Here is a 26,987-nt window from a genome sequence, read left to right as displayed (position 1 = left end):
AGAAGGGAAATGTTAACAGGTAATTACAGTGCATCATAATTAAGTTTAATGTATGGAGACGTTTGTGCATACCACTATAGTATCACATTAAAGGGAATGATTAACTCTAAAGCTTCTGAAAGGGCTTTATAGAAATAAAGCATTTGATTTGAGTCTTGAAGGATGAGTAGGTATTCACTAAAGTAGACATAAGAAAAGGTTTTGGGAAAAGATGAAACTTGAAACTTATGATCATATCTTTTTTTAAAAAAAAATCTGTATCATTCCTGATAAATGATCAATGTAGATATATTAGAAATATCATTCATTTATTGCCTGTCTACAAACCCTCTCCCAGATTACAGGCCTTACTCATGCCCCTGAAAGGGCAGCCTCATAGGGAGCAAGAGAAAACAGTGGAGGGATGAACTGAGAGGTCGTAGTGTTTCTGAGATTCATCTATATGTTTTTTATATCAGTAGTCAGTTCCTTTCTATAACTGAGTACTTTCCATTTTATGATGCTATACCACAATTTGTTTATCCATTAACCCATTGATGGATATTTTGGGTTGTTTTCAATTTGGGGCTGTTATACAAGTAAAGCTGCTATGAATATGAATATTAAAGCTCCTAATATTCTTATAGAATTCCAGTTAATAAATGTACAAGGACTGATAGAAATAGAAAATCAGTAGGTAAACAGCACACTAATAATGGGAAAGAAAGATTCACTAAATGGATGCTAAAATTAGTGGGAATTTTGAGGAGAAACAGGGTACCTGCATACTCTCAAAGCATCTTCCCCTACGTTAATTCATTACAATAGGAAATATAGTAATTTTACAGTGGAGAAACCTGGCAGACACCACCTTAACTAAGCAGTCTGGGTTAACATCAGTAATAAGACATATTGACATGATATACAGCCTGATATGATGCTTCAAGGGCCTGACATCACTGTATGGTATTCTTGCGAAAACTGCATAAGGTCATGACCATAACACTTGAAAGTACTAGTTATTTTTGTAGAATGTCCCTCAACTTGGGTTTGTCTGATATATCTCATGACAAATTAAGGTTAGGCCATTTTGTCACAGACTGAAGGAGACTTAGGCGACGTGACAACTAAATGCAAATCTTGAATTGGATCATAAAAAGGGACGTTATGCTGACACATATATATGGAATCTAAAAAGTTAAAAAAAAGAAAAAACAATGGTCAGAAGAACCTAGGGGCAAGACAGGAATAAAGATGCAGACCTACTAGAGATTGGACCTGAGGATACGGGGAGGGGGAAGGGTAAGCTGGGATAAAGTGAGAGAGTGGCATGGACATATATACACTACCAAATGTAAAATAGATAGCTAGTGGGAAGCAGCCGCATAGCACAGGGAGATCAGCTCGGTGCTTTGTGACCACCTAGAGGGGTGGGATAGGGAGGGTGGGAGGGAGGGAGACGCAAGACGGAAGAGGTATGGGGATATATGTATATGTATAGTTGATTCACTTTGTTATAAAGCAGAAACTAACACACCCTTGTAAAGCAATTATACTCCAATAAAGATGTTAAAAAAAAAGGTTAGTAGAAAAATTGGTGAATAAAGTCTGTAGTTTAGTTAATATTATTGTACTAATGTTAAATTCACTGATTTTGATAATTGTACTAGGGTTATGTAAGACATTAACATTAGGAAAGCAGAGTCAAGGGTATACGAGAATCCTCTGTACTATTTTTTGCAATTTTTCTGTGAGTCTAAAATTATTTCAAACTAAAAAGCTAAAAAAACCAACCAACAGAAAAACAACTGTAAGCAAAATAGGAAGGAAAAGGTTCTTCCTCAACCTGATTAAAGGCATGTACAAAAACTGTTAATATCAGACTTAAGGATGAATGCTTTCTCTCTAAAATATAAAACAAGGCAAGAATGTTTGCATTAACCACATTTTACAGCATTGTATTGGAGGTCGTAGCAAGTGCAATAAGGGAGGAAAGGGATAAAAGGAATACAGATTGGAAAGGAAGAAATAAAACTATTTTTGTCAGATAACAAGATTACGTAAATAGAAAATCCCAAAGGATTTACCTAGAAGCTGTTAAATTAGTAAATAAATTTAGCAAGGTCACAGGATGAAAGGTTATATATAATTATAAATTCTATTGCTATACTAGCAAAAACAATTAGAAAATTAAAATTTTTAAATTCCATTTACAACACATCCCCAAATAGGAAATATTTTAAAGTAAACTGAATATAATTTGTGCAAGACCTTTATGTTGAAAACCATAAAATGCTTAGAGAAATTAAAGGAGACCTAAATAAATGGAAAACATACCATGTTTCTGGATTGGAAGATACGCTACTGTTAAGATGGCAGTTCTCCCCAAATTGTTCTATAGATTCAATGTAATCTTATTTAAATTCCCAGCATATTTTTTTACAATCTGACTGTAAAATTTATATGGAAATGCAAAGGACCTGGAAGAGCCAAAAAATTCAGAAAATACAAACAAAGTTAGAGTACTTGCACATCTTAACTCAAGACTTACTATAAAGCTATAATCATCAAAACATCAAATCATTACAACAGTAAGCTACTGGCATAAGATGGAACCTATATAGGTTAATGGAACAGAACAGGGTTCAGAAATAAACCAACTAACATATGGTCAATTAATTCCCAACAAAAGGTGCCAACATAATTCAATGGGGGAAAGGAGAATATTTCCAACAAATGGTGCTGAAACAATAAGTAAGTCCCCTACATACGAACCTTCAAGTTGTGAACTTTCAAAGACGCGAACCTGCGTTCGCATGTCCAATCACGTAAGTTAGTTCACGTGTCTGATGTACATTGTCACGTGCGTGCATCCTCTACAAGTGGTTGTGCTTCTGTGTACTTTACTGTACGGTACTGTTTATTACCAGGTAGACTCAGTCTTATTTCATACTCTGGGTTATAATCCAGCACTATCATTATTTTGTTCTTCAAACTGTTTCACGTTTGGCCATTGGGAGCTCCTGCAGATGAGCTTCTGTCATTTGACATGCCCCATCCTTTTTTTGAGCACTTCCTGTACTATCTGGCACGATAGTGTTTGTGGCTCATCTTGTATTTTCCCTGCCTTGGCTCTAGAACCAACCACTTCTTCAAGCTGCCTTGGTTCCTCTTATTGGAGAGTGGTTCAGAAACTAAGATCTGGGTGCTAGATATGCTTATTGCTATCGAAGTGTCATTCCTTCTAGGCTCTCTCTTGCTAAAAGTTTTTATCTTGAATGGGGTTGAATTTTTTCATATCTTTTAATCTGTTGAACTGATCAGATTTTTTTCCTTTTTTGTAGTATAGTGAATTACATTGATTATTTTCAAACATTAAACCAATCTTGATTCCTAGAATAACCCCCCTTTATTATATATTTATTATCCCTTTTATATATTGCTGGATATATTTTAAGGATCTTTACATTATGCTTATGAAGAATATCTTTAGTTTTCTTTTCTTTGAGGTGTTTTTGCCTGGTTTTAGTGGAAGGGTAAGACTGGCACCATTAAAATGAGTTCTTTCTGTTTGCTGAAAGAGTTTGTGCAGGCTTGGTGTTCTTTCTTCCTTAAATATTTGATAGAATTTACTATTGAATCCATCTTAGCCTAGAGTTTTCTTTGTGGCAAGATATTTAAATTACAAATTCAGTTTCTTTTGTAGATGTAAGACTATGGCTCTGTTTCATTTATTCCTGGGCCAGAGGGTGATAGGTGATTGTGATTGGCCCAGCCTGTCACACATCCATCCTTGTGGCCAATGGACTGGAAAGTTTGTTATCAGAAGAAAGAGAATGTGGCATATACAGGGCTCCAGGGAAGTTATCAACCAACTTAGTCACTTCAGTTTGAGTTTACTACACTCTCTTCTATAATCTAAGCCATAGACGTAGAAGTAGTATAGTTAAGCAAAATCCTTGTTTCTAGTGATAGTTATTGAAGTGGACTCTTCTACTTTAATATTTCAGTCCTCCCTCCATCCCCTACCAATGAATTATGAACTTTTTATGGGTCTATAAGGCCCTACATAACGAGCATACTACCTGTTTTATCTCTTTCCATCCCTTCATCTGTATCACTCTCTCCCTCTACTTATTAGGTACCAGCCTGACTGGTTTTTATTCATTCCTTTCCCAAAGATATAAAGGCTTTTCCTTTCTTGCTTCTTTGTTCTTATATTTTGGTTTATCTGCTTAAAATACTCTTCTCTTAGCTTTTCATATACCTTATTCCTTGATATCTTTATGGTCTAAGCTCACTTGTCACCTCTTCAAAGAGGCCTCTTCTAATTATCTTGTCTGAAATAGACTCTCCCTTATTATTATTTAACAAAGTACTTTTTTTTGTTTCCTTCATAGCATTTATGAGAATCTGTAATAATTTGTTCTTTTTGTTTATTTTTTTAATTATCTGACTCTTCTTAGGCTTCCTGAGGGTAGGGCCTAGTTCATCTAGTTCTTGGCAGTGTGTTGTGTCCCCAGTTCCTGTTATATCATGAGCACTTAATATTTACTTGTTTGAATAAATGGATATAAGTAGAAGATGTATTAATTTTGGTTTCATATACATATGTGTATATACATGTGTGCCCCAATGTAGAAAATCTGTTTCATTCATATACTTACTCCTCAAATATTTATTGAATACATACTGTGTATAAGGTATTGGTTACAATGCTATGTATATATGAAATCTGATTTTGAGAACTGAAGGGGATATTATTGATGTGATTTTTTTTGCTTTGCAAAATGAATTCTCCATGAAACACCTTTTAAAAATCAAACTTTTACGTGGTATATAATAAAAGTCTGGCAAGCATCTTCCTTATTTACAGATGAGGAAACAAGATTCAGAGAGGACAAGGTCTCATAACTGTTGAATAGTATAGCTCTTACTAAACCCACATTTCCTAACTTATTTCCATATTTGTCCCACATCACACTGCCTTCTCTGTGATTTACTTCTTTAAATCTTTCTTTTTTCTTGTATTAGGGAGCCAGCATGGTGTAATGCTAATGAGAATTGAAAGACCAGTGACTTTTCACTTCTCTGAAAAGCAAGTGACCTGGCCTTTCTCTGTTTTTTCCATCTTTAAAATGGGATAGTAGCTGTTCCCTTATGTTAGATGATTTTGAGGAAGAATGACTTAAGATTTAAGGCATTTTACAAAATTAAAAGCACTCTAAAAATCTAAAGAATTTGTTTCATATAACTTTTCAAATATGGGACTGTTGTACAAAGCAAATTACACTTAAACAGGATCAGTTACATTTTAGTTGAGAATTTGTTTTGTTTTCAATCCATTAACTGTTTAGCAGATATGATTGAGTTATCTGAAATGTCACACATACTTGTATTATAATTATACACTTCAGTATAAATATGTCCACGAATGAGTAAAGAAAATTCTCAGGTGGAGACTTAGTTTTATCTGCTGACAACTTTTCTTATGTCTTAGGCTATGTTTAGACTTGAGTTTTTGAATTTTTAAATTCACCAGCCTTTTTTCACTTTTTGTTTGTTTCATGATTTTAGTTAAATTTCCCTGAGGTCACATGCCTAGTAAAAGCTGAGATTTAAACCTATGTCCTCTGATTGTGTTGTTTCTGCTATACTGCACTACCTCTCCAAGAACGGTATCTACTTCACAGAGTTGCTGAGCTAATGCATGTAAAAAGGCTTCGTAAACTGTGAGGCATTTCTGTATAAGGCAGAACATAATGGGGGTTATAAGAGTAATAAAAGAAAATACTGAAGGGGGAAACCTTTTGTATGCACTGTCAATTTACCTTTCTTAAATAAAATTTGAAATACTTTTGATGCCAGAATAGTCTTGATGAAATGCATTTCTAATGTATTAACAGACCATGACCATATTTGAAAAATATGAGATATATGATCACCGTAATTTAGTGACTTTTTTTTTTTTTTTTTTTGCTGTACGTGGGCCTCTCACTGTTGTGGCCTCTCCCATTGCGGAGCACAGGCTCCGGATGCGCAGGCTCAGCGGCCATGGCTCACGGGCCTAGCCGCTCCACGGCATGTGGGATCTTCCCGGACTGGGGCACGAACCTGCGTCCCCTGCATTGGCAGGCGGACTCTCAACCACTGCGCCACCAGGGAAGCCCATTTAGTGACCTTTTGATGGAGTGGTTTTCTCCCAAAAGTTTTTGGTATACATAGTTTATATATATTATTTAATACCATACAAGTCAATTAAATAGTGGTCAGATTATAACATCTGTGAATGGAACAATATAGTAAACGCTTGGCATTCAAGATTAACATTAGCTTTCTTTTTTTCTTTTTTTTTTTTGCGGTACTTGGGCCTCACTATTGTGGCCTCTCCCATTGCGGAGCACAGGCTCCAGATGCGCAGGCTCAGTGGCCTATGGCTCACGGGCCCAGCCACTCCACGGCATGTGGGATCTTCCCGGACCGGGGCACGAACCCCTGTCCCCTGCATTGGCAGGTGGACTCTCAACCACTGCGCCACCAGGGAAGCCCTGATTGATATTTTATTGATCCAACAAGTGTCTCATTTACTTATTCATTCATTTAATGAATGTCTTCTGTATGCTAGATACTGTACTAGACTCTAGGGAATTTAAGATAAATTAGACTCAGTCTCTACCCTGTGGGAACTCAGTCTAGTTAGAGAAATAATAAACATATAATTAGGATATCCTGTGAAATATTATATTTTTAAAAGTATCTCATATACTTTTTTGTTTGTTTGTTTTTTGCGGTACGTGGGCTTCTCACTGTTGTGGCCTCTCCCGTTGTGGATCGCAGGCTCCGGACACGCAGGCTCAGCAGCCATGGCTCATGGGCCCAGCCGCTCTGCGGCATGTGGGATCTTCCCAGACCGGAGCACAAACACGTGTCCCCTGCATCGACAGGCGGACTCTCAACCACTGCGCCACCAGGGAAGCCCTCATATACTTTTAAAAATATTATTATTTTTCTTTAAAGATTTTTTTTGATGTCGACCATTTTTAAAGTCTTTATTGAATTTGTTACAATACTGCTTCTGTTTTATGTTTTGGTTTTTTGGCCACGAGGTCTGTGGGATCTTAGCTCCCTGACCAGGGATCGAACCCAAAGCCCCTGCATTGGAAGGTGAAGTCTTAACCACTGGACCGCCAGGGAAGTCCCCAAAATATTATATTTTTTAAAATATATGAGATAACATATGTGAAAAACTTCGTAAGCTTTACACGTTTAAAATATTTTTCCTCCATTGCATAGTATGATGTCTGATATATCTTAAATGCTTGTTATAATCTCGAAGGAATTGATGAAGAGCAAGGAGCTATGAAAACACATTATAGTATAAAGAAGTATTAGTTCTGTCCGACATATAGATAGAATGGGAAAGGCTTCCCAAAGGATATGACTTCTGAACTGGACTTTGAAATGAAAGCAGTTTATGTTGAAAATCAGGAAAGGGGATGCAGAACAAGAGAGAGACTATGAGGCATGAAAGTGCCTTGATCTACACGAGCCATGTATCAGTAGGCTTATACAGTTTACACAATACTTTTGTTTACACTGTCGCTTTTGAGCCTTATGACAACTCCATGAGCTGAGTTCATATAGTCAAGTGCTTGAGCCTTGACTAATAAAACTCAGGTTCTAGGGTGTAAGAGAAAGCAACTAGCCATTGTATTCTTTATAGTTTCATGAATGTCATGATTGCTGATACTGTTGAATTTCTATGATTATATTTATGAAAGAAAGAACTGTTTTCTGAGTTATAAGTATGTGAGAGAGAAAAACATATACATACAATGAAAAGTATATTTCCATTTTTATTTACATAAGCAGATTAGTTTATATTGATATACAAGTTAAATTTTTAGAGGTCTCAGAAACAAATTAGAAAATGCTTCCTTAATATTTCATATTCTTTATAATTCAGGTAGGTTTTTAGGATTTCAATCCTTATATACCATTTATCTAAAGAACAACAGATGGAAACTGTGATTCCTCACATTTTCTCTTAGGCTTTTTGTTTCTGCTATAGTTAAACAAGTTTGTTGACATTAAAAAAATATTGTTTTTGCACAAAAATGTTTATTAAAATACTTTGAGGGAGAAAAAGAGAAACAAAAACTGTCTCCCCATTTAAACTTGACTTCCTATTGTATATTGTTTGTAATCAAAACAGTGTGGTATTGGTGAAAGAACAGACAGATAGATCAGTGGAACAGAATAGAGAGCCCAGAAATAGACACACAAATATAGTCAAATGATCTTTGACAGAAGAGCAAAGGCAAGTCTGTGGAGAAAGGATAGTCTTTTGAACAAGTGGTGTTAGAACAACTGGGCATCCACATGCAAAAAAATGAATATAGACACTGACCTTATTATACCTTTCCCCAAAATAACTCAAAACAGATCATAGACCTAAATATAAAATACAGAACTTATAGAAGTTTTATAACATAGGAGAAAATCTAGGTAACGTTGGGCTTGGCAAGGAGTTTTTAGATACAATGTCAAAAACCCCATCCATGAAAGAAAAAGTTGATAAGATCTACTTCATTAAAATGAAAAACCTCTGCTCTTCCAAAGACACTGTCAAGAGAATGAAAGACAGCTACAGACTGGAAAAAAAATATTTGCAAAGCACATATCTGATAAAGGACTGTTATCCAAAATATACAAAGAACTCTTAAAACTCAACAGTTAAAAAGTGGGCAGAAGATCTGACAGACACTTCATCTGAGAAGGTATGCATCTGGGAAAGACCATATTAAAAGTGCTCAACGTCATAAGTCATTAGGGAATTGCAAATTAAAACAACTGGATACCACCATGTACCTATTAGAATGGCTAAAATCCAAAACATTGACACCACCAAATGCTAGCAAGGATGTGGAGCAACAGGAATTCTCATTGCTGGTGGGAATATAACGTGATACAGCCACTTTGGAAGCCAGTTTGGCAGTTTTTCTTAAAAAGCTAAATAGTCTTAGCATGTGATCTAGCAGTCACATTCCTAGGTATTTACCTAAACGAATTGAAAATATGTCTAAATAAAAACCTTCACATGAATGTTTATAGCAGCTTTACTCATAATTGCCAGAAGCTGGAAGCAACCAAGATGTCCTTCAATAAGTGAATGGATAAGCAACCTGTAGGTACATCCATTCAATGGAATATTATTCAGTGATACAAGAAACAAGCTATCAAGCCCCCAAAAGATATGGAGGAACCTTAAATGTATAAAAGAAGCCAGTCTAGAAAGACTTGATACTGTATAATTCCAGCTACATGACATTCAGGAAAGGTCAAAACTATAGACAGTAGAAAGATCAGCTGTTGTCAGGGGTTCAGGGTGGGAAGAGGAGGAAGAATGAATAAGTGGAAAATAGGGGATATTTAGGGTTGTGAAACTATTCTGTATGATACTGTAATGGTGGATATATGACATTATGCATTTGTAAAACCCATAGACCTGTACAACTGCAAAGAGTAAACCCTAATATAAACTATAAACTTTGGTTAATAATGTATCAATATTGGTTCATCAGTTGTAACACATGTACCACACTAAAGATGTTAATAATGGGGGGGGAGAACAGGTATATGTGCTCCCTGCACTTCTTGCTGAATATTTCTGCAAACCTAAAACTGTTCTAAAAAGTCTACTGATTTTTTTAAAATAGAAAATGTGGCTTTCTGATTTCACTGCTAATAATTTAGCTTTTGTCTTTCTCTTTTTTCTCTCCCTGACTGAAATGGGCAGAGTCTGTCAGGTGCTTAACTTTTTTGTCTTTAGGTAACTTCATGGGATTATAAAACAAAATTTCTCTGCTAAATAAACCATGAATAAAGCAAGTAGAGATACTCCTTGGTCTACCCAGACAAGAAACAAATATGCCACAATATCAGTGTTAATGGAAGAGTGGTTACAAATGATTTCTATGTTCATCTTTGTTTTTCGGTATTTTCCAAATGTTATTTGTAAAATAACACTTTGTTAGCGCTTGAACAGCTTTTTGTATCCTACTGCAGCTTAACTGTATTGTTAACATGTCTTAGAAGATATTATATAGAAATAAATAAGACACAGGTCTCTGGTTAACTGTAAGTGAAACACTGCATCACCACAGTGTTTGATGTAAATTATCTCATTGGTTGGTGACATCATCAGATTTTTTTTGCAGTTTACAAAGGGATCAGTTTTAAAATTTTATTCGTTATGCACTTGATTGTTTTCTTACTTATTATTTACTTTCTTGTTTATTATTTACTTATTCACCTACTCTTTTAAAAGAAGATTCTAAATAGTTGTTACCTAAGTGGTTTTCCCAAGTTCTTACATTTTGTTCCTTAAAACTACTTTAAAACATGTGCTTGAAATTTGTGTCATTTGCAGTTTGTGTATTTAGGGAAATGAGTTATTTTTTAAACAGAATTATTATCTAAGTGTGGCTTTAGTGATTCCTTGGTACAGTAATTGGTGATGAAATTTAGCTCATTGTTTTCAGCTAGTTTAAATTGGTCTTGAAAGAAACAGAAACTTGTTGCTTAATATAGACTCTAGATGACTCTTTGGAATGCCTCTGGGCTATTATGAAGTACTTGTTTAAGAAGGATAATTCCACTTGATTATATATTATGTACCCCAAAGGAGAGTAATTTTAAATTCAATTTTAACTAGATTATGCTGTCTTTATGGAGCCACTTTGTTGCTGAATTGTATCCACACTATCCAGGATGCTTTTAATGAATGGAGTTTATTCAGCTAATAGGTGATACAGTCAACATTCAGAAAGCCACATAGTCTGGCTCTTAATCCCTCCACCGTCTATGTAATTTTTGAAATTCTTAATCATAGCATTTATATTAGATATTTATGACATTTTTAAAGTTCATCTTTGTTCCCTAATTCATACAGTAACTTAGATTTCCTGGTCCACTACCTTATAATAAAACCTCAGTTTATTAATTTATATAATGAACTTAGAAATCCTTTTGGAAAGAGGTAGTTGGAAAAAACATACAAGTATTTGAGTCCCTGCTGTGTTCCATGCACTGTACCAAATGGATACAGATGTCTGGGAGTTTATTTTCCTGCTTTCTGCTATAAAGCTGCCCCTTTACCCAATTTAGCTACCTGTAAATTCCTCCCTAAAATGGATTTTTGGTGGGTGTCTTTGTTTTCCAGTGTGTGATGCATAAAGGCAAATATTTTACAGATCAAAGGTGCATTGGTGTCTTTATTCACGTTCCTTTTTTTTTTTTTAAACAAGTGAAGGTCCTTTATTTATTTATTTATTTTTGGCTGCATTGGGTCATTGTTGATGTGCACGGGCATTCTCTAGTTGCGGCAAGTGGGGGCTACTCTTCATCACGGTGCGCAGGCTTCTCTTTGTGGTGGCTTCTCTTGTTGCGGAGCATGGGCTCTAGGCGCGCTGGCTTCAGTAGTTGTGGCACACGGGCTCAGTAGTTGTGGCGCATGGGCTTGGTTGCTCTGCGGCATATGAGATCTTCCCGGACCAGGGATCAAACCCATGTCCCCTGCATTAGCAGGCGGATTCTTAACCACTGCCCCACAGGGAAGTCCCTATTCAGATTCTTGAATTCTGAAGTGTGGCAAGCTGAGATTTGATTTTGTTTTTCAAAAAAGGAAGGAACTTTAAGATATGAATAATTACTACTTATAGGCATTAGAACTATATTTGCCTATCCTGTCTCAACAAGTTGGTTGTAATTCTTAAGTTTTGAATAGACAATGGTGACAACTTGGAGCTATCTAAACTAAAGAGGAAGTTCTGTTTATTTGTGCTGTCATTAAAACTGTTCTGACTTTAATAATCAAGCATCTCTGTGGAAGAAATAGATTTAAGCCAACAAATAAAAGTAAGATGAAAACTGTATATGTGGATTAATTAATTTCAGAGTCCAGAATTTTCTCCCGACGCTTTCAGAAGTCTGGGTGCTCTTTTTACATAAATGGTTGGAAAAGTAATCTGTCTGTAAAATGTAGAAAAATTAAGTGCAACTTTTAAATGTGCGTTTAATAATTCCAGAATTTGAATTTTCTTTTTATTTGCAGCTCAGATCGTCTAATAGAAGAGACAATAAGGTAGGAAAAATGTTTTGTTTTTGTTTGTTTGCATATAAATGAACAGATAAAGTTAATTCTATAACTAGAGTTAAAGTCAGTTCATCCTCCTTAAAGATGAGAATTTCATTACATGGTAATGTATTTTTACTGTGACTTTCCCTTGTAAAATACATTTGAAGCCTAAAACATTCGTTTCCAGAATTAGTAGAACTGAGCTGTTTTACCTAGGTTAATTTTTCTGATTAATTCATACTCAGTATTTTCAGCTTCTGTCTTTTTATTCTTACTTTTTAATGAAAACAGTCTTGAACATGTGATTTGTTAAATGTCTTATGTATACCAGTTATGTAGACTTGGTTTCTGTTACAGCAGCTATAGAAAATCTGTAGTAATTAGTATTATCTGTAATAACATTAAAGTAGTTTCTTGCTTAAGGTAAGGGAAATATGTTGGTTTGAACTGCTTAATTCTCTAGGTTTGGTGAATTTTTTTTTTTTTTTTTTGGTGAATTTTTAAGTACCTATTGTAAGACAGTAAAAAAGTAAGTTAACTAGGAACGGTCTCCGTTCTTTAAAATTCAGCAATGTCTACAGCACTGTTTTTCAGGAAAGGTAGAACGAAGTACATGGGAAAAACAACAAACATTTGTATTCTTACCATAGGCTTTGGTATTGTGTTCAAGTGTTTTACATGCTGTATGTTATTTAATCTCCTCAATAACTCATGAGATAGGCAATGATCACTAGATACTATCTCCAAAACAAAAAAGAAGTTAAGGTAAGTAATTTGCCCATGGTCACATGACTAACAAATAGTATTGAGGATTCAAATCCTCAAATCTGAGTCTCTAACTGTAGAATAAGAGCTCTATCTAAACCACTACTATATTTACTACCTTACAGAAAGAGGACAAGCTTTGGAGTGTTATTTGGTTTGAAACCTGGCTGTGCTACTTAATTAGATCTGTGTCTTGGATAAGTTTCTTGGAATCTTCATTTTCTTATGTGTTTAAAAACATGGGATTGATGATAATACCTACTCTAGAAGATTGTTTTGAAAATTAAAGATAATATGAGTAAAATGCCTAGTACAATGCCTGGCTGATACTAGGTAATTTGAAAATGGCAGCTCTATTATTTATACTTTTTCTTTTAACTTTTTATTTTGATTTCATTTCGGATTTCAGAAAAGTTCCAATGGTACAAAGAATTCCCTTATACCTTTTACTGAGATGCCCCAAATGTTATCATTTTGCCACATTTGCTTTTTCGCAATTTTTTTTCTGAACTACTTGAAAATAAGTTGCAGACATGTTGCCTCTTTACCTCTAAATATTTCAGTGTTCATATCCTAAATATTTATGTTGAAATGGACTCATATATTCTTATTTTATTAAATGGATCCTATCATTATTTAATAATCTTAATAAATTATCTTTTATAATAATATGCAGTTATCACATCTTGGAATTTTGTTTGAATTGCATGCACTGGGTCTTCCATCTGACCAACATTTTCACAAAATTGCCTAATTATCAACTGAAATAGCTCCCTTGTGACTCCTTCCTTTTCATCAGCACATAAAGTTGGGTCACATTTTGCAAAGGATTCTTTACTTAAGTTTTCCTTATAACCCTTTTCCTTTTTTTCATCCTTTTATTTCTTCCTTTATACCTTATCTTCTAGCACCAGGCTGCCTTAAGCTTTTCGATTCCAAGCTGGCCTTTTTAAGGGCAGGTGATATGAGTATAAAAATTTGGAGTACCTCATAGGATAGGAACATTTGAGAACTATCAAGTCACTGATATTATTGTTTTGCTAGTTAAAAAGCAAAAAACCATGTAATTAGAAGGCCTTTTATTTCACTATTTCACTTTGTTTCAAAATATGATAGGTATCACAAGTGAAATTTTATTAAATATAAAGCTAGTTATGATTACTTATGGATAATATAAAATTAAAGTGTCAAATAATTATTTTTACATATTGTACATGTAAAATTTTACCTTTTCCTTTTAGAGCTGTATTTTTAGAATATGTACACAAATGAATATAAGCTGACACCAGTTTATTGAAAAGAACGAATATTTTTAATATTTGTAAATGTATTCTTAAGCTTTAAATGTATAACTAGTATTGTCTGTTGTTGAAAAAAGTAAGTGTCTGAGTTTAGTTCACAGAACGGGTGAGAAAGTTGAAGTTCCAGTAAACATATCAATAATTTATCATTTTAAAAGCATTATATATTATTTGGAGCTTATGTTTTGCCTCTGCATATTTGACCCTTGAAATAACAACAGCCTAGATTCACTCAGCTTGACTCCAGATGATGGAATAAGATGGGAAAGTATATCTAGATATACTTGGTGTGGTACTGGAAATCATGCATATTCAACAAGATAATAACGTAATGTATGATGATAATATCCGTTCTCCAAGGAACACAAAGTGCTTTGCGGAAATTAGTTTTTAATTTTCCCTATCTAATTCTGAGTCAGAGTGCATAGGAGATGGTGATAGTCCCAGTTTAAGAAAACAGAGGCATATATGATTCAGAGATTGGCCTCAGATATCTCAGCCCAGGTTTGAATTGTAACTTTTTACAAGGCCATAATACCTATTTAAAAATACCTGGTAAAGTAAATTTATTATAAAACAACCACATTTTAAATGTATCGTATTCTATCATAGATATACACTTAACCTGAAAAATTATGAATAAGAACTACTGGTGCAAAGGATGTTGTTAGTTTGACTCTTATTCGTGTGATCTTTTTACTTTTTGGATCTAAAATTCAGTGTGCTATAAAGTTGACATTGCCTGCCTCTTTCTGCTCTAATCTTGACTGGTTTTGCTCTAGACCTGGTGCATTGACTGTACTCGTCCTGGGATGTCATTTCACCATTATCCTAAAATGACCTCCTCTATTGGATCACTTATTTCTAAAAAAAAAGTCTTCAACTTTCTTAGTTTATTCCCTCATTATGTTGGACGATGTTCTTTAGTAGCTTCCTCAGAAAGAATAGGAGGTAAAATTTTTGGACTTTACACATCGAAAAAAGTCTTTATTCTACCCGTATTCTTGATTCATTGTTTAGCTAAGATATAGAATTCCAGATTGAAAATAATTTTGAAATTTTTGAAAGCATTGTTTCCAGTGCTGCTTTTTAAGTCCAATGTCAATTAAAATTTCTGGTCCTTTATATTTGTTAAGCATTTTTTTTCCTCTGGAAGCTTTTAAAATCATCCCTTTTCCCTTATGTTTTTGTTTGTTTTTAATCTCACCATATGAGCTTGACAAGCATCTTTTTTAGTCCATTGAATTAGGCATTTGGTGGGCTCTTACAGTCTGGAAACTTATCTTCAGATCTGAGAAATTTTCTTATGTTTATCATTTTCTTCCCTCCTTCTTCTTGATCCTTTTTTTTTTTTAATATACACTTTATATTTGTCAAATATACCAAAATAAAACGGGAAAAAAAACAATTCACCTAAAATACAGCCACTAGATTGGTTAATAATTTGGTATGTATTCTTCCATATTTTTCTCTATGTCTCTCTTTGTATCTGTGTAAAAATAATAAAAATATGAACATATTCATAGATATAGGCAGACACATGTGTAATTGGGCATTTAGAAAAAGTGGAATGATATTAACCATAGCAGGTTAGTATGTGCCATCACCTAACTTGTCCATGACTTAAATCAGTAAGTTGTGAGAGGGCCATATGGGTAAGTGTTAATCCCTGTAAAGGAAAGGGTGGTTGCTTGTAGAACACTGGTTATGGACACTGGAAATGGGGTTCCTATTCTTGACCAAGGATAATCTTGGGCAGTGGAAGTCCATGATGGTCTAGGGAGCTGCCCTACTGTAACCAACTCCTGAATGGTGGAACCACAACATGCATTTTTCCTAGTTCCTTTTTATTTTTGTAAGGCCGTGCCATGTGGCATGTGGGATCTTAGCTCCCTAACAAGGGACCGAACCTGCACCTCCTGCAGTGGCAGCGCGGAGTCTTAACCACTGGACCGCCAGGGAAGTGTCCTCCCCTTTTTTCTTAACTTATTTTTTTATTGAAGTATAGTTGCTATACAATACTCTATGAGATATGCATGTACAATATAGTGATTCACAATTTTTTTTTTTTTTTTTTTTTTCTTGCGTTATGCGGGCCTCTCACTGTTGTGGCCTCTCCCATTTGCGGAGCACAGGCTCCGGACGCGCAGGCTCAGCGGCCATGGCTCACGGGCCCAGCCGCTCCGCGGCATGTGGGATCTTCCCGAAACGGGGCACGAACCCGCGTCTCCTGCATCGGCAGGCGGACTCTCAAGCACTGCGCCACCAGGGAAGCCCTGATTCACAATTTTTAAAGGTTTTGCTCCATTTATTAGTTATTATAAAATATTGGCTATATTCCCTGTGTTGGGCAATATATCCTTGTAGCTTATTTTATACCTAATAGTTTGTACCTCTTACTTCCCTACCTTTTCTTGATCCTTTCTTACCTTTTCTCTGTCTTGCATTTTTTTTTTTTTCCTACTTCCTGGGAAGTTTACTCTATTTTTCCTTCTGACGCTTCTGTTATGTTTTTATTTCCACTCTCCTTTTTGTAATTTACACGAGCTCTCTAAAGGGATAGACACACACACACACGTTTATGTTTGTATGTTTCATGGGTGTGATATTTTATCTCGGAGGGCATTAAATATAATTAGATTTTAGAGTTTCATGAGCCTCCTTTATTGCCTCTGTTTCCTCAGAGTCACTCTTCTGTTTGCTGGTTGGTTTGTTTGGATCTCTGCCTTTTATGTTAGAGGCTCTCCTCAAATGTCTGGTGAACCTTGGCTCTTTGTTCATATTTAAGGGTGAGGCTCCAAATCTAGTGATTGGATGCTCATTCTGTGTACGTGGATGGTAGGATTTGTTGAGTGGGAGGCTTCACCATGGGTGATCAGGAAGGGGCCTGGCTGCTTCATTGGGGGCTTTAAAATGTCAGTATCTGTAGGTCTCTTCTTGGTTAGATTTTCTGCTGAACTGAGGGCAGTCACCTGCCTGCATGGTTTGGAGCAGGTAATTTAGGGGTCTGACAACTCCTTTTACAAATTTCCACAAATGTTCATTCTGTCTTCCGATATACCTGATCCCTTCAATTCTTTTGATTTTCTAGAATCTGGGAAAACCTTTATAAATCATTACTTGACTCATAGTGGTACTGAGGTGAATAACAGTAGGGGATTTGGTGCTAGTAATGTTATTAACATTTCTTAATCACTCAGGTGGAATTCCTCTAATTTTCTTTTTGATTTTCTTTATTAGATGTTTATGTATTATAAAAGTATAATGTTCTTACTATAACAAATTAAATAATTCTAAAATGTATAAAGAAAAAGTTTGTCTCCTGGTGGTGCCCCGCAATTCCTACCCCCGAAGTAACTTGTATTAACTGACAGTTATGTATCTTTCTGATAGCTTTCTCACTGTCATACAAACATACACAAAGATGTTTTGAGTGTTTCTTAAAATAAAAAAGGACTAATACTATACACATTCTGTGGCTCACTTAAATCATTCAGTATATCATAAACATCCCTCCAGGTTAATGGAAATAATTCTGACTCATTCTTTTAATAAGCAAATATTATTTGCTTATTATGGTATACCATAATCTACTAAACCATTCCAATGTTGTTACCAGGCTTTGCAGGGAGGGGGTGATCGTGGGGAGTATTTTTTCATTTGTCTTTCACTATTCCAAACAATGCTTATCCTTTTATATATCTCCCTACACACTTTGGTTTCTTCTTTGCCTTCTCAGATCTTGAAATTTCAGGTGATTCATTTGTCATTTGCTCCAAGTACTCCCTCTAGCATTTTCCTCCAGTAGCATACCTGGTCTTGGCCTGTCCAAAAATGTGTTCAGTTAGCCCTCTGGTAGGTCAGGCTGTTAGAGACCCTAAAGCAGGTACATACAGGTGGCAGTAGATGGCCCAGCAGTTTTCCCTGTTAGGGGCTCATTGTCACACCAGCTTGTAGATGTCAGCTGTCTGCTTATAGGTCTCTCTGGCTGTGTGTAGCAGGCCTTTCCCAGCTGTAGGGACTGAGAGCAGTTCAGTTCATCACTGCAGCCCCTGTGCATGCAGACCCTTACCTTCCACTGTCTGGGCTTCTCAAGATGCAGTGAAACCTACATCTTTGCCCCAGGCTTGAAGAAAAATATAGTCTTCCCTGCCATCAGTTCTTTGGTTCTTCCCTTGCTTGAGAGAGTGTAGCCCTCCCTGGCTTTCTTCCCTCGAGATCTCAAGAGAACTTGGGACCTCAGATGGACCCTCCCCAGCATGTCTGCCTTTGTCTTGTGTTCTTCCATAGAGGAAATTGGGCCAGAGATAAGGTCAAGAATTTGTGCTCTACCATCTTCCCAGAATATCTTCATTTCTGTTGCTTTTCGGTTTTTTTAATGTTTCACATATTTTCAGAATTACTGAAGAACTTCCTATTTCCTACTGCTTTTTATAATGTCAGTATCTAAAATGCTCCCCTGTGTGTTATGTATCAAAATGTATACTGACCCTGCCCTCTAGGATACTAATATCCAAGAAGATAAGACTATTGAAAGTTAATAATCCTGGCAGCGATAGCAAAAAGATATTAACTGAGATTTCTTTGAAAAGCACGTCAAAGTAGTTACATGAAAGAAACTGTACAAAGAGTGAAAAAGTGACTTCCCTTCTTTCTCATTTGCTTAATGAATCTGTGACCTTTGTCACCTGGCTTGGAAACTAGCTTAATGTTGCCTGTGTGTCCTAAAATCTACTTGGTTGGGTCTCAAATAGAGTTTTGGAACATAATTTCTTTTTTTTAATAAATTTATTTATTTTATTTATTTATTTTTTTTGGCTGAGTTGGGTCTTTGCTGCTGTGCGTGGGCTTTCTCTAGTTGCAGTGAGCGGGGGCTGCTCTTCGTTGTGCTGTGTGGGCTTCTCATTGCAGTGGCTTCTCTTGTTGCAAATCACAGGCTCTAGGCACGTGGGCTTCAGTAGTTGCAGCACACAGACTCAGTAGTTGTGGCTCACGGGCTCTAGAATGCAGGCTCAGTAGTTGTAGCTCACGGGCTTAGTTGCTCCGCAGCATGTGGGATCTTCCCAGACCAGGGATCAAACCCGTGTCCTCTGCATTGGCAGGCAGATTCTCAACCACTGCACCACCAGGGAAGCCCCTGGAACGTAATCTTTCCATAAGTTAAGGGCTGGTTGTATATAAATATTTTGTGATAATGTTGCACCTTTGGTTCTGTTTTTATAATTGTAATTCCCTACTTCCCTCTCAAGGGTTTTTCCTGATTAAGGATATTTTAGTACCTGGCCCCTTTTAAAACCATTTTAAGAAGCTTTTGTAATGTGTGATTTGTCAGTTGTCTTATTTCATTTGTTACTTTGGAAAAAAAAAAGCAACCCACAGGAAACAGTCCACTGCCTTGTCCAAAAGAATATCAGAGAATAGCATTGGGGATGAAGTGGTCATTCAGAAAGAGGACAATGGGAAGATGACTTGGGAGGTGATTTTTTTTTCCATGTTTCTGCCCAGTGCTTTTCAAAGGTGATGTGCTCACCTTAGTTTTCTGTTCACTTTTAAGAGTATGATGGATGCATGCAGGATCATCTTGAAACATCAGTTTATTGAGCTTCTCTTTTCCTCCCTTGCAGCATTGCTATGGCAACAAAAGAAAATATGACTTCACAGAGAGGAATGTTGAAGTCAATTCAGAGCAAAATGAACACTTTGGCCAGTATCCTTTTTGAAAGCTTGAAATCTGGGGTTTTTTTGGGGAAAAAAATCTGTGTATGTGCTTCACCACTCTCCCCCTCTTCTGGACAGGTTGCCATCATCAGTAACAGTAGAGGCCATCAGTAATTCTGTATTATGATATGCCCTGCACTCCTGAAAGATCATACTGTTTAATGCCATATGTAAAAGATTGCACACCAGAGGGTTAATACTAGTAGATGTAGAAAATAATTATGTGAATTTTCAAATTCACATTTTACATTTTAAAAGCTCTTGAATCCATGTTAGAACTCCACAGTGTACACAGTTTTTACCTAAACATCATAAATTATGTGCTTTTTCTTCTTTCTTTATTCAGTTTGGAGAATAAGTCAGTGGCACATGCTTAGAAAGAGAGGGAAGTAGACAGCCATACATGTAAATGAGTTGTCACTGCTGGTGGCGTAGTTTCATTTTGCACAAGCTAAACTCCAGGATAGATTTGCTGCTTGTTTATTGTGACCTCTACCTTTTTAATTCTTCAGTTTCCCAATTTAAAGTAGTATTACTATTACTTCTGAGAAACCCAGCAGGGAAACTGATAAGCCTGCTAAGCTAAAACATTTTGTTTACTCTGAGAAGTCAAGCCTTTTTAGAGAAAAAAGTTTCCTCCCCCAATTACTAAGGGGGAAAGGACCTTTAATTTTCAAAAGTTAAGTATCTTCTGGTCCTAGGTAATTTAAGGTCACTTTTAGTTTGATACCTTATTTGCCTAAGGAAAGGAATATCCTGAAGCCTGTTGGTATTTTCCAGTTTTTGGTGAATTTTGTTCTTGCTTTGTCACCCTAAGTATAAAACCATACCTCCAAAATCATTTATATTTTATATAGGGCTCTACAGTTAACAGAGTACTGTTATATACATTATCTCATTTTATCAGTACCATAAATTAGAATCATTCCCAAAATTATGTTTAAAAAAATCAAATAAAATGGGTTTGAGTTAGTCAGGACTCCATAGAGAGATAGTAATAGAAACGTAATTCATACTGACTTAAGGAGGAAAAGGAGGGAATTAATTTGTTCATATATCTGTAAAATTCAGGGGTAGAATTTGGCTTAAGGTGTAGCTGGATGCAGGGGCTCAGATTTTATTATCAAGAATCTGCCTTTCCTCTCTGTTCCCCCACTCCATCTCTTATTTCTGTTTTCTTGTGTGTTGGCCTCATTCTCAGGCAGATTCCTCCTCGTGCTGATACGAGATGGCTACAAGAGTCACCTCCTACCCATTCAAAAATTCTCATGGAAAAAGGGGGTCTTTTCTGAAAGCTCTGGCACATGTCCCAAGAGGACTGTGGTTGCCCTAGCTTGAGTTACCTCAAGCTATTCCCAACCCATCCGTTGGCCAAGGGGAGGGAGTATTCTCTCTGGCCAATCCTGAGTGTGTATGTACACCTGATGTCAGAGGACAAGATCAGCCCCACCCTGTTACATGAACTGAACTGGATTATTATAGAAGGAGGGGGGTGGTTCCCCTAAAGGTAATAAACTAGATAGAAATACTTTCTCTCACAGGATTGTTGACCCTTCTTTTACCAAGCAAGAAAAGATTAAGCATTTGCTTTACATGAGATTTGTACCTTACACTGTATAAGTTTTTGCACATTACTTCATGCTTTCTGTTTTGCATTTTAAAAGTTGTTTCTGCAAATTGTCCCCTTTTTTTTGTTGATTAATTTGAAAAACACATTAATGCCTACAGTGTGTAAAGTTCTCTTCATTAGGCACAGGAAAATTCAAGATTAGAAAAAAACATAACCTCTACATACAATAGGTAGAGTATATAAATACACAATACAGTCCCTGCTGAGAGTCATTTATTTACAGGAAAATGCAGTGAGGATTCATGGGAGTAGGGATTATTCCAGCTCTCTAGTAACCTAGGTGATTTTGTTGTTGCTTTTCTTGACCTTGATGCAATACCTCTATTAACAAAGAGGATGCACCTGCAGGTGTGTAGTCAGAAACCAGTGCTAGAAATGCAAAACAATGTAGGATGCAGAAGCGTGTGCTTTGATTGCAACATACCAACAAGTAAGATATGAAGATATTTTACAATACTAAGTAAAATGGAGTTGTGACTGCTATAAAACTCCTAAAATTGAAAATTTTCTTTCCTTTCTTTATGTTCCCCAAACAGGACAGCCAGAGCAGTTTAACCCACTTTCTTACGGTATCCTGCCTACTGCTGTAAAGTAAATTTAAAATTTTAAATAATTAACCAGTGCTTGATTATAGAGACACTTAAGAGTTTGTTCCCACCAATTACCTGAATCCAAGGAGGCTTATCACCTTGGGGAGAAGATCACACATTCCTCAAAACCTTTCTGGCAAAACTTCCCAGTCTCCTGAGAAAAGGTTTTAAGAAAGAGAGAGAGAAAGAGAAGGAAAAAAAGGAAAGACAGGAACCTCAGGATAGTGGTGGTGGTAGCTGGCTGCACCTGTACCTCCGTGCCCTGCAGGGTTCCTCTCTCCCGACCACATGGGCTCCCACCCTGATAGCAATCCCTCAGTACATGGTAGCAGTCATCATTGTTTCTTCTCTCGCTTTTAATTTTTTTCTTTTCATAGTTCTTGTGTACTGCAGTTTACTAGGAGACTTGAATTTGCCCTTGAGCAGTAGGGCATCTGTGTTTGCTGTAGCTCCCTCAGTGTGACTTTCTTCCCCTCTATTTCTTCTCATCATTTATCGTTTCTGGACTCCACTGATCTCTGTTTTTGTGATTCCTGTGAGTTTTCACTAAAGAGGCTTCTTCCAAATATGACCTTAATAAAGATTTCCCAAAGATCGTTTTCCTGCTGTGAACAGCCTTATCCAGAGGATCAACCTTAGGAAGCGGCGAGACTCACTCATCCTGGGTGGTGTTATTGGTGTCTGTACCATCCTATTGCTGCTGTATGCTTTCCATTGATGAGACATCTCCAGGGACTCTTGACAGCCACCACTTTCACACCCTGATCCGGAATAAGAAAAAGTAGGAAGGAGAAGTTGACTGACCTGATAATTAGCCTGACCGGCAGGATTAATTCAAGACTGATAGTGACGGACTCTGTGACGTGGTCAGGTTGAGCTGAAGTCACAGGTTTTCTGTGCTCTTTTCTAACACACGTTTCCTTCTGTTTTTAGTTTTAAAAAAATAATAAATGTTTTCAGTTGCTTTTGTCTCCCGAAGAGGTAAGTAAACCCATCAGAAACAGAGTTTCTGTGCCTCGGTGAAAGTGTTGAAGGCTGATGACAAGCCCGGTCTTACAGCTGGATTCTTCAGAAAACCAGGTTTCTCTATATTCCAAAGACTGCTTTCCTTTCAGCCACCAGATGGGGTTGTGAATAAAAATAGTTTTTGTCCTTTTATTTTACACTCATGATGAGAAATCACAAGTCATTTCTTGATAATCTGTGCTACAAATTTCTACTTTGTCCCCAACTCTTTTGGTATTCAAGAAAAATTACATTTTTCAAAGAATCTTTGAGATGCTCACAGACCAACTTCAACACAGTTGAGGTTGTCTGAAATAGAAGACAAATACTGCAAAAAAGCTTTTTTCTTTATTTTATTTTTTAATCGTGCACACTCGGGGGTTAACTGTATTCCTGGAAAAACATCAAGAATGACGTGCTTTTTTTTTGGTCAGTCACTTTTTTGTTAATCTCTTCCATTGGGTTAATATTTACTACTGTAAGAAAATGAAATCTCAGTTCTACCATGACAAAAAGCCAATGTCTGTCATTGCAACTATTCTTCATCATGTCAGGATTAACACCGGCAACTGAGTGAGGGGAATGCTTGGTTTTCATTGAGATCTCTTTAACAGGCCACATGTAAAAAGACACTGAGTGAGTGGTCACCAGCAGATAATTCCATTTGTAAGTGTTCCACATTTATGAGCAAAAGTTTAAGAACCACTGTCTGATGTACCAGGAATTCTGTGTTCTGTGAAAACCTATTCATTCCAAATCTCTTAAGCTTTTTCAAACATCCAGAGAATGGCTTTATTATTGAAGGTGCATATAACAGAATCTATCTCTATCTGCACCTGTCTTCTGTTACCACCCTGGACAGTGACAAAATTTGAAACCACCCACCAGAATTCTTTTCAAGTTTAACCATTTCTCAGTTTCCGTAAATCTATTACTTCTCTAACTGAACTACCACAGATAGGCCGAAGACTTCCAACAGCTGTATTCCTCACCAAGAAAGAAGGCTACTCTTCACCTTTGGAATTTACTCTGGTATTTATAGTACTGGCTTAAGAACGTGCCATGGGGAATAAAAGGATATTAGTATGTAGTTCTTAACTACATCACAGAGTGTTGATGGTGATATTCAGGTGAATTTGATTACAGGCTGATGGGTAGACTAACCTCTGGTCTGGTGCAGAAACCGAGAGGTTTTTCATGCTGGTGTCAAAGTTTTATTATGTTCTGGGTAGGAAGAGGGTTTGATACATTTTTTTTAACTATGGGGTTTATTTTTCTAAGTATGGGTTGATTGATCAGTCAGTTGATTGGAGATGCCCTTAAAAGAAAGTTTAAGTTTTCCCAGTGTGAACCTTAAAAGATCAGAGAAATAAGTTCATTTATTTAATTCTCTGTTGGGAGAACAAAACTTCTCTCCCCTGACACTTTATTATCTTTGATTTTTCAAAGGGTCTTGATCGGTGGTTGTGCCGCAGCTAGAATTTATGGGACTTTGGTTGCTATATAGTCGGCATTTAGAAAATCTGAAGTATCATAAATAAAGTTATTTATTTAATTACACTACCAGTCTTTTTCACTGGCCTGTTTGGTGTGTTCATTAATGGGTGGTGGTGTGAGACTAAAACTAGGACCCAAGCTAATCTAGCTTTTGCTGCAGCTGAGCAAACAAACACTTTCGATGGCTGGGAAGCCTTTCCATTAGGGTTGTGCTTAAATGAAGTAATAGAATTGTGTTGATTATTTTCTTTATGAAAATAAAGAAACTAGTTCTTCTGAGGAAGTTGAAAAAGCGTGGGGTGTAGATGTTGGTGTCAGGTAGGTCTGACTAACCTCCCAGTGCTGTAGCCCATAGTGAGGTAACCCAGGGCCAAACGTAGAGCGCTAGGGCTGTGCTCCTCTATCCTTTATGGTTCCTTCTTTTGCAGAAGGAGGCCCTAGAGCAAGGATAGAAATGTGCCATTTACAAGTAGAGGCTTATTTTGGATCCCATGATAGCTGATTTGAACTCTTTCAGTTTCATGCCATTTAGCTTTTTTTTTTTTTTTTTTAAGCAGTTTGGTTTTCTTAACTTTTTTGCTGTCCTTACAAACCAGTTACTAGGCTCAGGGGCCAACAGTAAATTGCTTATTAGAGCCAGTCAGAGCTGGGTCCAAGGAATTTTCTATTCCTTGTCCCAAAGGTTACCTCTTAGAGGAAGTTATTCTCTCTCAGCTATTGTCTTATATGATGGATCTTTCCTTTTGGGATCTTTCTAATAACCACTCAAAACTTTCCGTTTCACTTAAAAGTATGAAAAAACATGGCAACAAAAAGGGTAGAAAATTCCAAAAGGTATACTTCTGAGAGTTTGTTTTACTGTGCTCTGATAACTTTAGTTTAAAATGCTTAATGAATCTATTACTCAAGTTCAAGCCCAGATATTCAAGTGCTTCAGTTGATCTCTTCTGGCTATTTCTATATTCTTCTTACTGTTATTAATAACGATGCTGAAGGAGTCCCTGTAATTTGCAGCATTGCTTACCCATATTTTTCTAATGTTAGAAAAATATGGGCTTTTCTTCTCCATTATTCCTTTCTCCTGCTTACCAAAATTCACTTTTATAGAGAATGCCTTTTTCCATACTGCCCAGTACTCAGATCAGACATGGGAGTACAATCCTGAGAGTGGAGATGAGTAGTGAGAGGAGTCATCATGAGGGCACTTTTTGTATCTGGAACCAATTAATATTGATTTTAGTTCTTTCCTGTTGGACGCTGAATACAAAAATGTACTTATGGAGCTTTTTGATGCAATGACTTTTGGCCTCTATGGAATTGAGGCACCTCGGACTTGCATTCCCACCATTAATTTTCTATTTCATTGTTAATGATCTCAACCTGAGGAAAAGGACTTTAAAGAACTGGACTAGCCTTTTTGGTTTTCTAATACCTCATGTTTGATCACTAGCCAGATATGATTTCTTGGAAATTGACTGCATTTTCTAACTTGCAATATTAAGCTATTGAGGATAAATGGCCATGTCTAGTGTTACACTGAATTTTGTGGCAAATGTAAAGAGTAAATGGATTCTACTGGGAATTAAAATGATTGTGTTCTATTCTCCTTTTGGGGTAGGGGTTGTTTAGCCTGGTCTCCAAAAAGATATAGAGCTTTTCATCATGATCTTTATAAACTAATGTTGTTATTCCTTTATAAATCTGCACACCCGTAAGTTTTATGGGGCAGAAGAAAATGAGGAACAAGTGACTCTTGAGGATGTTTATTGGATAAGAAGCTGAGACAGCTGAGCCATGTCCTAAGGGATCTTTCTCATTTTCTTTGTGCCTAGTACAAAGTATCAGAAGTATCACTTTAGTATCAAAGTATTTGCATCTATTCCTATCCTATTAGCTCTTAAGGAGGGAAATCAATTCCAATCACACTTTACCATGATGGAAGATGTTTCCTCATGAAAAATGCCAATACAGATTTTAAAAAATCTATTCCAAATGCACTTTCTAATTTTTTGCTTTTAAAATGGCTTCTTGGAACCAGGTTTATTGTATTTGTACTTAATTTTTTGTTCTCATCTAAATGTGCATTTTCTGACTATAGAAGAAGCTTTGTTATGTAATTTAATAATAAATTAGAAATATGAATGGTGTGTCTGTTGTTTGTATTGGAATAGTGCCATCAAGGCAGTTTGGGGTAGTATTTTGAAATCTTTGGTATTAATAAGTAGTTTTCATGGTGTCCTAAAACCCAGGGTGAAACAGTACAGGCACTGAAAAGCTGTCACCTATCATTCAAAAACATCATAGGAATATTCCACTAATAATTTAGCCCAAGAAGTGAAGGAGAATCTCTTAGCAAAATGAAA

General features: G+C 36.3%; 1 protein-coding gene across 3 annotated transcripts in view; it reads left to right on the top strand.

Moving 5' to 3' along the window:
• Positions 1 to 23,287, top strand: part of GOSR1 (golgi SNAP receptor complex member 1) — a 47,620-nt gene extending 24,333 nt beyond the window's left edge. Inside the window, exons 7-9 of one of the 3 annotated variants that reach the window (XM_007454246.1) lie at positions 12,095 to 12,124; positions 19,809 to 19,891; positions 22,716 to 23,287. In XM_007454246.1, coding sequence (XP_007454308.1) covers positions 12,095 to 12,124; positions 19,809 to 19,891; positions 22,716 to 22,840 — 238 coding nt within the window. In that variant the 3' untranslated portion in view covers positions 22,841 to 23,287. The remainder of the gene's footprint in view (positions 1 to 12,094; positions 12,125 to 19,808; positions 19,892 to 22,715) is intronic. The other 2 variants (XM_007454245.1, XM_007454247.1) reach the window with 2 other exon arrangements.
• The last annotated feature ends 3,700 nt before the right edge of the window (positions 23,288 to 26,987 follow it).

The sequence above is a fragment of the Lipotes vexillifer genome, unplaced genomic scaffold, assembly GCF_000442215.2.
Source record: "Lipotes vexillifer unplaced genomic scaffold, Lipotes_vexillifer_v1.1 scaffold680, whole genome shotgun sequence".
Taxonomy (NCBI): Eukaryota; Metazoa; Chordata; class Mammalia; order Artiodactyla; family Lipotidae; genus Lipotes; species Lipotes vexillifer.
The sequence above is the reverse complement of the archived record's forward strand: the minus strand, read 5'-3'. Positions and strand labels throughout refer to the sequence as shown.